The sequence below is a fragment of the Symphodus melops genome, assembly GCF_947650265.1.
Source record: "Symphodus melops genome assembly, chromosome: 4".
NCBI lineage: Eukaryota > Metazoa > Chordata > Actinopteri > Labriformes > Labridae > Symphodus > Symphodus melops.
The window spans coordinates 23,546,368-23,561,971 of NC_136694.1; the positions used below are offsets into that span (position 1 = coordinate 23,546,368).

At 41.4% G+C, this 15,604-nt stretch overlaps 2 protein-coding genes across 2 annotated transcripts in view; both read left to right on the top strand.

Annotated features, from left to right (window-relative positions):
- The window catches only part of LOC306822231 (uncharacterized protein), a 237,273-nt gene that overhangs the window by 195,085 nt on the left and 26,584 nt on the right, over nt 1-15,604 (top strand). The gene's annotated exons all lie outside the window — the stretch shown is intronic.
- On the top strand, nt 3,188-14,653 carry LOC306822649 (protein Wnt-2b-A-like). The gene is given in 6 exon segments (XM_079341788.1): nt 3,188-3,573; nt 3,576-3,751; nt 8,194-8,414; nt 9,086-9,363; nt 9,939-10,203; nt 12,645-14,653. Coding segments are annotated over 6 exon segments (1,233 nt in total). The 5' UTR covers nt 3,188-3,510; the 3' UTR covers nt 12,875-14,653.

Below are 15,604 nucleotides of genomic sequence, written 5' to 3' on the forward strand. Positions count from 1 at the left end.
AATTTACAACCCTGTCATTTCAGACATGTTGCACAAACTGCGGCCTCACTAGCCATCAGTTTTCTGTCTGCATCAGTGATGATGCACTCACTGCACTCGCAGTATCAATAATGTCATAATCACCGGAGCTCTCTTTCTGATTCTTTACCTGCTCTCAGTTCCTTTCTTCTTCCTCATCCTACTCTTCTTCTGTGCCCAAAATTAGCACAGGCCATGAGCAACCCCCCCCCCCCCCCCCCCCAGCTGAGCTTTAAGAATTGCAATGAGCTACTTAAAGACCACAGCTGGAGTTAGCTAAAAAAAAAAAAAAAGACTGGAGTCGAGGGAGGGCCGGATGACGAGCGTTATCGCCACCATCACCTGCTCCCAGTAAAGCAGTTTGTTATAGAGTTGTCACTGTAATATCCATAGCGTGTCCTGTGATAAAGAAAGACAGGGTCACATGTAATGAGGATCCAAGTGTCGTTCCAAATCCAGATATGACATAACCAAAGGACAAGCAGCTTGGTTATGTGTGGGTTTTGGCCAATGTGAAGTTGATCTAGCTATGTCCTCTTTAGCTTTTTGAACCTAAAGTTTCTTTTGAAAGTCTTCAGTTCAGGAATGGGCTGCAACCTGATTGGTTGTTGAGTCATCTGACTGTAATCTGATTAATCTGATGATTAAAATCTTAGAATCTTTTTTTTTTTTTTTTTTCCCAAACGTTTCTGGATTTATGATTCAAAGTCTTTAGGAATGAATAACACTTCAGGATCTTCTCCAGTCTTCTGTGAGTCTGGCTGAATATCTTCCATTCAGCATTCTACTGGCCTTAGCACTGAGCAGGGAGTTACTTATTAGCCCAACACGTTTAAACAAATTCACACGCCGCCAATGCAGCGGGAGTAACTTGTTATGTCTTGACCAAGAACAAATCAACATGTGGCGGCAATAACGAAGGCTAAGAGGCGACCGTGTCTACCCCTGACACCCACCCACCAATGCAAAATGGTTCAAGACTAAACAACATATAACGTGTTATTACGAGCGTTTGTTTTATGCCTCTTGTGCTTCTGCAGCAATGCTATGTAAAATCACACACTACAACAGTTTGTCACCTGAAATACATTAGTACAACATGTTATTAGCATTCCAGCTCTACGCTGTGAAAATGGTGTTGGGATCTTTTTTGCACTCCCTCGTCCGCTTGATTTTGCTTTTTCATTGGATTTATAAAGTTAATGTTCCAGTTTTAATTCACAAAGACAGCATTAGCCTACATTGCTCTCTGTGCAGTGGTATTTTCAGGCGGCTGCATTGTTATTGACCTTTGCGTTAGGTCTTTAACTAACGCCCCTGGCTTTGCACTGATTAAAATGACCTCACACCCTCAAACACACTCTGCACATAGCGGCTTGTCAGTGTCTGTCTTTACCTGCTGGAAACACATAGCACCAAGTATGTGTCCAAGAAGTCGCACGGATATGAGCCAGACATGTCCTTGAGGACAGGGTTGCATGTTTCCACAGTGGCTCAGTGAGAGCGACCTGTTTCTGGATCACCACGGTTGATATGAGCTGAACTACAAACATGCGCTCCGCTGGCATTACAGGAAGGTTTTAAGTGCTTGGAGCTGGCAGGAAGTTTCATTTACTCCACCACCTTAAGATGTATGGCATGAAGGCAACTTTCTTTGAAGATATGAATCATATTTAAATGTAAAAGTACAATAATGGAGCCCATACCAAATATGAAAAAACAAGGCATTACAGCACGGGACAGATACATACATAACGATGAGCATGGTCTGTTTACATGCTCTTTTGTAATGTTAACAGACTAAGAGTAAGGTCCTCTACCTGCTTTTGTAAAGTGTCTTGAGATAACACCTGTTACGAATTGACGCTATTCAAATAAAGATTGATTGATTGATTGATTGATATAAGCCCTGGGAAAGTCATGACCATTAAAATCTAAGAGTCTGCTTCTACTGTCCCTTCAAACTAGCCACCAGCTGACTCCTTTTAGTATCTTCACGTCAAACTGGTGCAAGTCCTACCAGTTTAGGTATATTTATAGTGTAATTTGACTTTTTTCTCTCCTTACGTGTGATACTGTATGCCTGTTTGTTCTGGATGAAGAATGTCTCCTTTGTTTTTTTTACGATTTTATTTTTTTGGCTTATTTTCTGATCCAAACAGACGATCAAGTTCCAACCCTGCACAGCCCTTTGAGGCAAATTTATCCTACTATTTCTGCAACTATGAACCCTTTGAACATAAGTTATTTTTGGACTGAAATATCAGCATTATGTGAATGGATTCCTTCAACCTGAGCTCATAGTTAATATTTCAGACAACGGCAAATCTGTGTTCAAGTGTTCAATTCTGCAAAAAAAAGCCCAGTCACAGTGCACCACCAGCCATATTAATCAATGCCTCCTGGGAAGGATTACTGATCTCTATGGAGACACACAGTTCCTGTTTAATGATGTGTCAAAGCATGCAAGCTTGACCTCTCATAGCTGAAGCTTCCCAAGCAAAACTCTCTCCTCTACACTGATGATGGACATCAGAAATGACTTTCCTGCCAATTTTGTAACCCTAACCCTATATTGGAATGACACACATTTTGCTCTATTTGATAAATTGCATACTTTCTAGAACAAGCCTGCCACAAGAAAGCTTTCAGTCCTCAAGGGTTTGAACTTACTGTTTTTAAATGTTATGCAATGAAAAAGCCATTGAAGTGCAATTATTAACCAAAAATGTTATACAGAAGTGCTTCAGCTGTATAATATTCCAATCACGTAAAATCAGCCACTTATTAATATCCTTCTGATTCATTGCCTGATAGAAACTCATATCAGGAACAGCTGCATATAGACACATCTCTATACAATGACAACAAGCATGAAGCACCATACTCCACTGTCAGAAAAGAAAAGGAATTTCATTGGCTGTCAATACGTAGTGTAATGAAAAGTTGGATGCGTTATGTTTCACGCAGCAGACTTCACAGACGGGGACTACTTTCCATCAAACTAAATATATACATCTCCTGTCCTGCTGTCTGCTGCTCCACATACCACATTTGTAATATTCTGACAAAGGGGTGGGGGGAAGGGAGGGGTGCACAGACAGCTGACGCACCGCGGCGCAGCTCTGTGCGCATCTTCATTCCGGCTCCAGGAGGAAAGGTGCGCACACTCCCCGTCCCATCCTCGGATAGAAGTCTCCACTCAACTTCTATTTGAGCAACTTTTTTGGGGGGTACTTTTCTTTAAGTGGCGGATGTTGTGTTTTACAACTGATATTTTTGCGCACATTTTGGAGCAGGACTTTTGAATGTTACGCTGATACCGTAAGAGTCGGAGAAATCATTCCGCTCGTTATTGAGGTTACAAAGCGCCGATGAAGACTATGGTTGTACGAAAGAAACGCTGCATGGCTTAATCAAACATGTAAACGTGAAGTGATGGAGTTTAAAAACACAATTCCCGTTCCTGTCTGAAGTTCCTTCAGTTCTTCAATGATGGACGACAGACACCCGTCGAGGACTTTCACACCTGACTCCGCAGCTTTTGCCAACACATGAAAGGAAGAACTATGTTTTGTCTGATGAAATCTCGGAGCTTATCGGACAGCAGCAGGGCTATGGGGATCAGGCATGGCACAAAAAGCAAACATCACTCCAAACCCACCTCGAAAGTATTCTCCATTTTTATATTGCTGCTGCTCATCTTCACACCCAGAGTGGACTCATCGTGGTGGTGAGTGAGATCTCTGAAATGGATTTGGTTTAACTCACAATTGATTTAGTCAGTGATTCAAACATATGTAATTATAAACTGTAGTTGCAGTGGAAGAAAAACAGTCTGATTCTCTAAAACTCAACATCATGGTGCTTGATCTCTCTAAACATTTATTAAAAAATACTGTTGTTATATGTTGTTTAAAAAAAAACGTTTTTTACTCAAACTAAGAAAACTAATTACAACAAACTAAAAACACTTTCCTGTTGACACTGTGAACAGTCACAAAATATTGACCTTACCTCATAGGCACTGTAATTAAATAAATAGTGCAATAACATGAACAAATACATTGATCATCAGCTCTGCATGGGAATTTTTTTTGCTGCTGGTGTTAATCTTTCAAACATCAATGAAGAGTGAGATGTTCAGCTCAGCAGCGTGTGTCATGTGTTTCATGAAGATTTATGGTGTTGGGGGTTAGGGGGTGGGGGGGGGGGGGGGATCTCCCCTATCCATCCATCTTGCCCAGAGTAAGTGGCAGGTGCAGGCACTGATGCATGAATAAATGTTCCTTGATGATTTCTCTTGAGGTTTAAAAACGCCCAGAGGTTGAAAAAAAAAAAAAAACATGCCCCCCCCCTCCCCTCCCTGTCTCTCCCACCCACCTGACAAAGGTGCTCTCATGTGTCAGCCTTCAGGTCACACTTAGAGAAATTGTTTTTAATGTATACGTTTTTAATTAACTAACCGCACCGAAGCATTTCACTGAATTACAGCCCTGCTCTGCTCTGCAATTACACTCTGTAAAACGGAGGGATTTAGATTAACAAAATGCACACTTTGTAAATAATGTTATGAATGGTAATTTCCCAAGAGAGACAGTGCATATTCTATCCTATTTGCTATGTGTAATCCCTTAGTAGTTTTATGCAAATACATAAGCAATTAGATCTGTGAGAATTTGCAGAGATACAGAGAGCACGAGAGGTTTGGAAGCCGTGTTCAAGTGAGTCAAACCGCTGCGATGATTTAGATGAGCAGCGCATTTCTTTCTGTGCAGGGACCTTCTTCTCTCCCTCTCTCCCTCTATGTGTGTGTCCTCTTGGAGACAGTCAGGGGTCTTTTGGCACAGCCGGTATGTACAACGCACAATAAACACAAGTAGTGCTTCTGCTCTGCTTTACTGCACAGACTGATAGTCACAGTCAGAACGGGGTGGAGAACAGCCATAACGGGAGTGGAAACTGCCTGCTCCGTCCGTTTCTGTCTCGGTGGCCAGGCGACACAAATGTGGCTGCGATTAGGGACTATAATGATATCCGGATGGAGAGTGGAGCGTGCAGGCTTAGAGAGAGGGAGGGAGGGAAAGGCCTGAGCGGTCACTTGCACTGTAAATGACTGTCCTCATGTCCTGTTGATAAGAGGCCCCCCCACTGTCACAATAGCAGCAGCATGTGATCCGCCCTTTTAAGAGTTGCTCCAAAGTTAGGGATTATGTGTGAATAGAGCAGGAGGCAAAGGCCCGTCACAGGGAACAAGTGGTTTTTCACTGAACGGGAGGAATTTAATAATCTCTTCCACATCCTGAATTTATGCCCCCTTTCACACATGATCTCCCAACAATTTCAGGATACTCAGATCCAGAAATGTCAGAGAGCTTCACAGCAGGAGATTGGCTGTGTCTGACGTGCTCAGAACTTGAACTACGAGGGTCGCTGATGAACCTGCCCCTGCCGTTAGGTTGTACCTCATGTACGGAGTTTAGTCCTTCAAGTGGACGGCCTTATATTCTCTCTCCCTGATTTTGCCACTGTCCTACAGCGAAATAAAGGTAAAAAGCCTTGAAAATATATTTCTTTTCAAATAAAGAACTTGAAACACTGTTTATGGTTTTGTTGGTGGTGGTATTGTTGGGTAGAGCATGCAGGGGAAGGAGGAAGAGGTTAATATCTCTATAACATAGATGGAGACATTTCTCATAAACTCAAGAGTGGAAGACAATATCCAGAGAACCGAGCAGCAGGGATGTGAATATTGCACATTGCAATAAGCTAGAGTAAAAGTTATCATCCGCCTACTGTGTTCACACATCTGGTCACCCCAACTTTACACAGACATTTTAGGTAGGAGCTGGCAAGGAAAAGAGCGTTTTAAGTTGGGTTGCCCACATTTGGACATTTTGTGTTCACATGTACTACCCTCCCTGACCAAGTTTAAAAACTGTCAGGAGTGTAGTGTCTTTGTAAAAGGGTCTCAAGTAGACAAGAAAAAACATGTGACTCTTGGATGGTGGACATGAATAGAAATGTAATCGTCAATCCCGAACAGAGGGAAACTTTGAACATATGGAAGTGACACTTTGCTGTTTGCTTTCTGTGTTGAGCGTTTCATAGAGAAAACGCTCTCCTCTTGAGCAGCTACCGAAATTCTCCGCCTGGATCTGTTCAGACCTGACGTGATCTCCCTGATGTCATCTACAACACATTGTGAGATGAACAGCATGCTTAGGCTCGACCAAATGTCGAATAACAACTAGTTGACATTTTTATAGAGGCTGTGTACTCGTACTGTTCCTTCTTTGGTATCATGAACTTGGGGTGAAACGGTCCGTCGATCTGCATCTTAAAGATGCATCTTTATTTTCAAACTCCCCCCATGTCTGTTTCACAGCTTCTGTCCATCTTTTAAACGATGCTAGCAGACTTCTGATGTTGTTATCAACTCTTAGTTTGGCTACTTTCTGGCTCAAAGGCTTCACTTGAGAATTATCTGTGATAACAAAACCATAACGCTGTGTAATTTTGAGGACTTTCTGAAACGTCCTGCTGAGAGAGAAACAGGAGGAGGCAATAACGTCAGCGAGGTCTGGACCTCAGTTATTATGATTAGACTCACTCTCTTTCTCTCTCATTATGAGGCTGTCTCAACCCCTCCATTGATCAAAATCAAGATTACAGCAAAACTAGAATAAGCTAATTTCTGCACTGCATCACCACGGCTTACGGATTCAATATCATTCTAGATTTTGACGAAATGAACATTTTTTTTTTACATTTTTAAAAGAATGCATAACAAACCACTGTCATGTAAATCACGTAATGTCATAAGACACGTTTATACAGCTGAAAAAAAGAGTACAGAAACACAAACACGTCAAGTCTATGTTTGTAAATGTAGTCAAAATAAATTCAAAATAAGCAAAAGAGAGAGCAAGACTGGATCATACTCTGGTGCTGAAGAGGCACAACGTGGTGCATCGAAATTGGTAAGAATGCAGGCAAACAAAAGTTTGATTCTTAGAATTAAGTGTTAGGTGTTTGAAATGTTTGGTGCAATTCAACATGGTGAAACACAAATCTAAAACGGTAAATTTAAGAAGGTTATCGGAGTCCCTCGTTGTGAAATGAAAAAAAACCACCTGTGAAACACCAGGCTTTGATAAAACGATTATTTTTCCTTTTAGATGTTACAAATTACTTTTTCAAAACATTTTCTTCAGGTGAAACGTAACAGATTCTGTGATATGGGTAAAATTGATTGCAGGCCCCCAAAGCAAATCGTATCATGGCAGATGTTGTAATATTAGCAAATGTAGCAATGTTGTCCAAAGAATGTGTCATGAAACTGGTGAGTTGTAGCCCTGCAAGGAGCCATCTCTAGGAGAATTTGGCATTTTGGTTGACTACTGCTAAATAGTCCCAAACAAGGCATGGTCCAGTACATAACCCCCCAAAAAGTGATTTGTCCATTTTCCCACTGAAACACTTTCCATTAAATGGTACTTAACTAACATGTTATTGAGATTCCATAAAGTTGCAAGATTTTGAAATGTTGAAGAAATTGAAGGAAAGAAATCCTCTAAGGATCTGACATGGACTTCTTTCTAACTACAATTGACTTGTAATTATGAGAAACATTGCAATATCTTCCGTTTGATAAGAGGACCTACAAAGCAACACTTTAGGAAAATGGCTGAAAGGCAATCCTCACCTACACTTAAAGTTACAGAAGTCAAAGGCAAACACCTGATAAAGCTACGTAAAATGGATGAACACAATGTGGTTGTGTCTATGTTACTCATGAATCAAACCCGAGAAAAAAAACAAAGTGAAAGAGTCACTGAGTTCATTTAGACGACTTCTTTGTTTGATTTAAAACTTAACAGTGAATTATCCAATCTTGGAATAATGTAGGAATGTTCTTCCGTCAAAAATAAGGGTGAAAATGTTTCACTTGGTGAATATATCATGGAGAAAAGCTGTGATAACCTTGAAGAAATAACTACAACATCACAAAGGTTGTTTTTTTCCCCTCAGACTTTGCAAACCTCCTCCAGAGCCAAGACAGCAATTTACGACAACACTCTCAACGACTTATGATGAACATAAACGTTGTGTACCATTGGTGAAATGCTCCTTTATCTTTATCTTGACTAATACTGGGCGTCGTGTCTGCAGGTACATCGGGGCGCTGGGTGCTCGGGTGATTTGCGACAACATTCCCGGCCTGGTGAACAAGCAACGACAACTGTGCCAGCGATACCCGGACCTAATGCAGTCCATTGGCGAGGGAGCCAAAGAGTGGATCAAAGAGTGCCAGCACCAGTTCAGACACCACCGCTGGAACTGCAGCACGATGGAGCGGGACCACACTGTGTTTGGCCGGGTGATGCTGCGAAGTGAGTGAGCACATATTGGACAGGGGTTTCTGTGCGTGACAGTGGTTGTTTATGTCGATGACACTTAAGTTAATCATCCTCGTAAATGTCTCTGCGGCTGCCAGATAAGCAGAGAATTAATAAGTGTCTTATAAAACCAACTTTGCTCTAGAGTACAAACAGAAAGAGAAAGGACTTGTTTTTTTACCTTCTCAGGAATGAGATTGGGAAAGTGGATGTTCCCCCGAAAATAAGTAGCAGATCACCATACTAGTGATGTATAAACAGTAATACAGAGATGTAAATATTTGGGTAGATGTTTCTGGCAGCCAGACAAAGCTTTACTCCCTGACATATCGCCTGTGTTCTGCTTCATTGCGTGAGCAAGAAGGAGGACAAGAGGTGGGTGGGAAAGCCAGACCAAATAATCCCTGAAATCTCCTCTTGTCTGAAATGAAAACACAGCCCAGTGACTGAGAAAGCTGCCAACTGTGCAAATTAAAAAAAGGTGAAAGGAGAATGGGCTGGAGTGTGATGATATAGACACGCTGATTCCTCTGTCTGGACCATCCGTCATTAAAAGACTGATTCCTCTGCATCTTCGTTTCCGAGCAGAAACACACAACGCAGAGAGAGAATTGCTGCGTTCATCGAGCTTGCTTGTAATAATGTTCTTCTTTTTGAGCGCTCAGGTAGTCGTGAGGCAGCGTTCGTGTACGCCATCTCTTCAGCTGGAGTGGTCTACGCCATCACCAGGGCCTGCAGTCAGGGGGAGCTAAAGATCTGCAGCTGTGACGGCCACAAGCGAGGCCAAGCAAGTGACGACAGGGGCACCTTCGACTGGGGCGGATGCAGCGACAACATCAACTACGGCATCAAGTTTGCCAAGACCTTTGTGGACGCCCGGGAGAGGATGGTAAAAGACGCTCGCGCATTGATGAACCTGCACAACAACCGCTGTGGTCGGATGGTAAGAGGAAGCCTGAGAGATATTTCTAGAAAGTTATAAATGAGCGTTTGACCATCCCCTTACATTGGTTTGCTTTGCGAGATTTTACTGTGGGACATCTGGGAAACGTAAACCGAATAGTATAGATTGAAAACACGATTCCTGAATGGTGAAATAGCATTAAAGAGGTTTCCATAACACATACATTAAGCTTTTTAGTTGACTAATTGTGAAATAATAGAAATGTTTTCTCTATCAATCAAGAGATCGAAATTATTCAGATGCTTTTCTGATTAATCAATTGATCCATTAATAGTTTCGAAAACATTTTGATTGACTTTTGGGCCAAGTGATGTGAGCCCATCACATAGTCCACGTGTTCAGTGTTTAAGTTACCAAGGCTACTGAAGCTTAAAGAGAAGAACAAAATGATATCATTCTGCATTCGACAGGTTTCACACTGACACGATTGTTTTTTAAAAAACAGTACAACATAACATCAGAACAACAAGTGCCAACAGGGCTGATGATACCGAGATCGTGCCATTGGCAGAATCATTGGTTTAACACCTCGTCACCTTTGACTTGTGCTGCAGGCAGTGAAGCGCTTCATGAAGCTGGAGTGCAAGTGTCACGGGGTCAGCGGCTCCTGTTCTCTGAGAACCTGCTGGCTGGCGATGTCTGACTTCAGGCGGACAGGAGACTACCTCCGGAAGAAGTACAACACAGCCATTGAGGTGACCATGAACCAGGACGGGACGGGCTTCATGGTGGCTGACAAGGACTTCAAGGGAAGCACCAAGAACGAGTTGGTTTATGTGGAGAACTCACCAGATTATTGTCTCATGGACCGCTCAGCAGGTGAATGAATACAGCATGATGCGTATTAAGCCATGAAAGGGTTTTGAGATTGATTCAGGTTTGGCTGCTCCAGTTAGAGCTGTGATACTGGTAAACTTCAGGAGAGATGGTCATCCATAATTAAAATGCATTTATTTATTTTCTATTCTAGTTCCATCCATAATGGATGGATGGATGGATGGATGGATGGATGGATGGTTATCCACACAAAAATCAATGAAAAAAATGTAGTTTGCAGTTTTGACGAAGAACATCGTCAACATGATCTTAGACACCAAAGCACGTCAAATATTTTAAAATAACGTCATGTACATTTCATACCAGGACTCGACCGATGGTAATTTTGAGGTCGATACCGATATTGGGGAGAAAAAGTATTTGATACCGATACATACATATCTTTCTCAGAAATATGCTCGATTTGCTCAAATGCAGTTATCTAATACTTTTGGATAAGTTATGTAATGAAGACCAGATGGTCCCTCAACTGGAAAGTAACTGTGCTTGTACGTGCATCACCGCGTGACACTCACGCCATTTTATACTGAATATTACAAGTGACATTTTCAGATTATATTCCGAATTTTGTCGAGCAAATTTTAGCTTCTGTTAAATAATAATTTCATACTCAAAGTAAAATATTGCAAATGTTCAAATTTCTGGAGCAATATCCAGCAAGGTGTTCGGCCCTCGGTTTCACCACAATCTCTGATAGTCAGAGACTTTTACACCGAAGGCTTACATTCCTTCACAGCTTAAAATTCAATGATTTGACCTTTAACATCTCCTTAAATTCCTCGTGTTTGCTTTTCCTGTTAAGCTCTGCCTCTGTCCTCCAATCCAGCTCCTTTAGTAGAGCATGAAAGAGCTCAGTGGGAAAGATGGAGTGCACATGTGCAGGAGAGGACATGAAGTTATCAGATTCTGCCACTCTGCCCTGTTGCTGGTTGACAACTGAGGGTTAATAAAGGTGTGTTTCTTCAAAGGCAAAGCTGTCTTTTCTTGTTAAAAGGTGATCTTAAAATAAGCTTATGACCCTCCTCGCCACTAATCTCCATTGTATTGGAATTCACAGCCTTAGGATACATGCAGGCTTATTTTTCAAATCCTTCCTTTGGTCAGTATTAAGCTCCCCTCCCAAGAGCCCGAGGGGAATAACTGCTCTTATCCTTTTCTCTTTACTTCAGGGATGCTCTGTTATTAGACCTGGTACCTGATCTTGGGCCTAGAATTAACACCTGAGAACATGGACACCATTGTGTTGGGATCTGAGACTATTTTGTTGGCCTGTTGGGAAGCTAATACCTGGCTGAAGAGTGTGGGAAAAGAGATACTTTGCTGTGAAAAAATACAGTGACAAGTTTCAGCGTCAAATAATCTTGTGTTCTGAGGGTCTAATGCCAGAGTTAGCAGTTCCTGACATCTACAGTATCTATGTAGAAAATTCCAAACAGCTGAAATGTCTCTGACCATTGATTACGAGTCATAAATGTAAAAAAAAAAGAAAAGAAAAAAAGAAGTAATCAGAGTTAGTCCTGACACTCCACAGCACCCGTGTGCACTGCGTTTCGTCTTTATCATGGTTTTGCTCTGTCCAATGGCAAGCGGGAAGGCAAGTGCCTGGGGCCACCTATAGCCACTCTATAGGATGTAGATGAGAGGGGAGGAGGTGAACTAAGGGAGCCCAAGAGGGGCAGCGGAGTGAATTAAACAAGTACATCGCAATTTTCTACACTTGAACAAATGTATTGATAAAATGTCCCACGCAGCCCCCACGGATCCTGTGGGGTTGAGCAGTTGAACATGAGCAGGACCGCTGCTTGTCAACAGGCAACTGCTTGGGGCCCCAGACCAGTAGGGGGACACGAGAGGGCTGATAAAACTTTGGACCAATGCAGCAACCCAAACTGTGCATATTTTGCAATGACAGTAATAAGCCCCATCAAACAGCACTCACAGCTAACTGGGTCCTGTGTTAATTACTTTAGTCAGTGTAATATCTCCTTTTTGTATTTAACGCTATATCAAAGTTCAACGTGAAATGTGCAAATGCAGCGTGATTGGCTGTAAACTTCACAAAGCAGGTTACCTAAACTATCTTTGATTGAAGCCATAATAAGTGCGGGCAGCACTCCAGTCTGTTTGCTTCTTTGATGCTCTCCGTTTGGCTGAACCTGCTGTACCACTTTTGAAGCAGTCAGAGATAACATTTCATTGCAGTCTAATCTGCCTCGCTGCTTTATATGAATGCGGGGTCAGGCAGCTTCAGGACAAAGTGCTGTGATCACTTTGTAGAAACTGATAATCAACTTGAAGAAAAAAAAAAATAGGTTAACAAGCATTCTTTGTCAGACGCAGCGTACATTGAAGATGTCATATTATACCATGCTCGAAGAGATTAGGACTTTATTCCTAACAATGTGGATTTTTTTTTTTTACAGGCTCCTTGGGAACAGCGGGCAGAGTGTGCAACAAGTCATCCAGAGGAACAGATGGCTGTGAGGTCATGTGCTGTGGGCGGGGCTACGACACCATGCGTGTTAAACGTGTCACCAAGTGTGAGTGCAAGTTCAAGTGGTGCTGCGCTGTGGAGTGCCAAGACTGTGAGGACGCGGTGGACATTCACACCTGTAAGCCCCACAAGCGACCTGATTGGCTGGACGTAACCTAAGAAGGAGACCTGACCAATCACAATTGCTACTGACCATTCACCTGCGCGCTAATGGCTGCATTTTATTAAAGGATATGTAATTGGGATCTATTCACTGTAAAACCTCTGGCTCACGATCTTTCGACACTTCCTGGAACTGAAACTTCACAGAACTTGATGCTTAACTGGAATTAAGAACCAGTTACTGATAATGTGCTGCTTTAAAAACTGTTTCTAAGAACCACTTCTCGAACCTTTTTTTAAGACTCTCTTAAAACCTTTATGTACCATTGGTTGATGCAGATATACAAGATAATATTTGCCTTTTTTGCAATATATTAAGAAGGTGTGAGCACATGACAAAGCTCAAATTGTTGACAATTTTTATAGCAATATTTAACCTGAAGAGATACAAAGAAAGACAAGAGATCTTTCACACTATTGTAGAAACATTAACATTTGAACACGTCAAATGATATGAAGTCATTCTATGTTACTGCAAGGAAATCTTTCAAATCCAAAAAGACAGTTGCTGCTGATGAGTGCATCTCTGAAGGACAAAAAAGTCAGAGTGTGTTTATAAAAAACATGAACTCAAGCAGACAATCGCACTGTGAACCGAGTGAAAACCGCGAACACGAGCAACAAGCAAAGCAAAGACAAGTTCAGACTTTCAGCTAGAGAGGCAGCACTGAAAGCTCGACACTATGAACTCTGAAAGGTTTTTTTTTTTCATGAGACAAAAAAGGAAAATCTAAGAGATGAAAATGAAGCTTCCCATGGATCATGCAGCATCTAACATGTTTTTAAAGACTGTAATTGTTCCAACACATTCTGACTGTGTTGCCTTGTGGAAAATGTCAGTTCTACCTCTGGTTCTTTGTTTCAGTGTTAAACTTACTCACATCTGACACTTCTTGCATTTCTCAGTTTCAGTAGTTAACCACCACCGTTTTCCAACAGGAAAAGAGGCTGTGTGGGCCAACCACATGTGCCTATCCTGTGATTCCATTGTTCACCTGATGGTCAGGCAGAACCCTGAAAGTCAACCCAATCAATAATTTTCCACCCCTCAGTTTTTGGCTATCTTCAGCTGCCAAAATCCATTAAAAAACGAACCAATTAAATCATCTTATAGCAGATGGTATATCATTGGAACCCAAAACAAGATCGACACAGTTTTCCCCTGGCTGCACTTGTGTCTTTACTTTTTCAGGCCTTTTAACAATTTATGATGGCAGTCAACTCTAGAACGCCTTGTCCTTAGATGCTGAACGCTATGGAAATATATTTTTTACCTAATAATTCTACAATACATTTAACGACACTATACCATCACTCTTTAAAGGTTTTAAAACGATGGACCGCTGCTGACATGTTTCATAATTTTTAAAAAGATACTGTGCCAAATGTTTCCAATAACTCCCATCGTGATGGACCGCTAACGTTTGGTTCTATCTGGGTGCTTGGTTGGTCTCAGTTGTTGAACTGCAACTTTAACAAACAGTCTGGTTTTAATACCAGTAAACGATGCAGTTGCATGAGGCTCATATTTAACTCGCATCATTTTAATTACTGCCACATTCAGCAGACACAACAGTTGTGTCACCAACAGTTCACACTGCTGACAACAACGTGATGCTACTACCCTTAGATAAGAAGGCCTTACAGAGTGCATGATAAAAGTGAGTTATATGCTGCTATGTTTTCAACCTTACATAAACTGAACAGCAAGATATGTACAAAGATGCATATTGTAATCGTACATAAGGTGATAATAAAAGAAAAGGTTCCTGTTCATGAGAGCTTAAATATGTTTGACATTCTGTCGCTGTTTCAAAAGCAGTCAAGATTATAAACACTGTGTTTCCTAAGTATGTGTTTGGTTTAAATGTAAATTTTCTGATCATTCTGTCAGACAAATCACTGACACGTGCAACTTTGTGCTCACATTTGTTGGCGCTGACTGGTTGATTTTGGGAAACCTGGCCAAGAAAGAAATTGCAGAATAAGCAGTAAAGTAGCAAAAGACTCTGAATTTAGCTTTGAAACATCTGGTAGTGCGGCCCGACATCATGTTAGGGCAGTTGGAGACACAGCCCTCCGAGGGATTTATAGATCTAAATGGATCTGACAACAAGCTGTGGATGCTGAGAGTCAACACATTTTTTCAAGTCCACGTAATGAGAATGGGAGCCAAAGTAAAGTGCTTTGCACGAGGCCAAATGACACACCATGTCAAACGTTCACAAGTCAAAAGTTAATTGCGAACAAAAGAGGCTGTTTTGAATGTAAATGAGGAGCACGATGGCCATGTTTTCTTTATGATTAGAAAGGTGAGAGCTGTTCACGCACAATGGGGGCCAACCTAAGCCGAAGCAGCTCCAAACCTCAAAAAAATCATATTTAAATTCCCCAGATGTACCAAGTGTAATAAAGCCCAACACCCACACTTTCTGTCTGTTGTGAGATTTAACTTGTGATGCCTAAATCCACATTATAAACCACTCAACCCCACACTAATGTGTGCATTGGAAGCAAATGGTTAAAGGTGAATGTTGTCATATTTTCATCTGAATCTATTTAAAACTCTGACATGACATTACAATATTACACAATGTAACACTCAACTAAATATTCTTCTTATAAGAAAATAATAATACATTTATGTGCAACACACTTTTTATTTACAACAAATCTCACAGTGCTAAAGTGTTGTTATGTATCATTAACAGGTTGGATTTGTCCGTT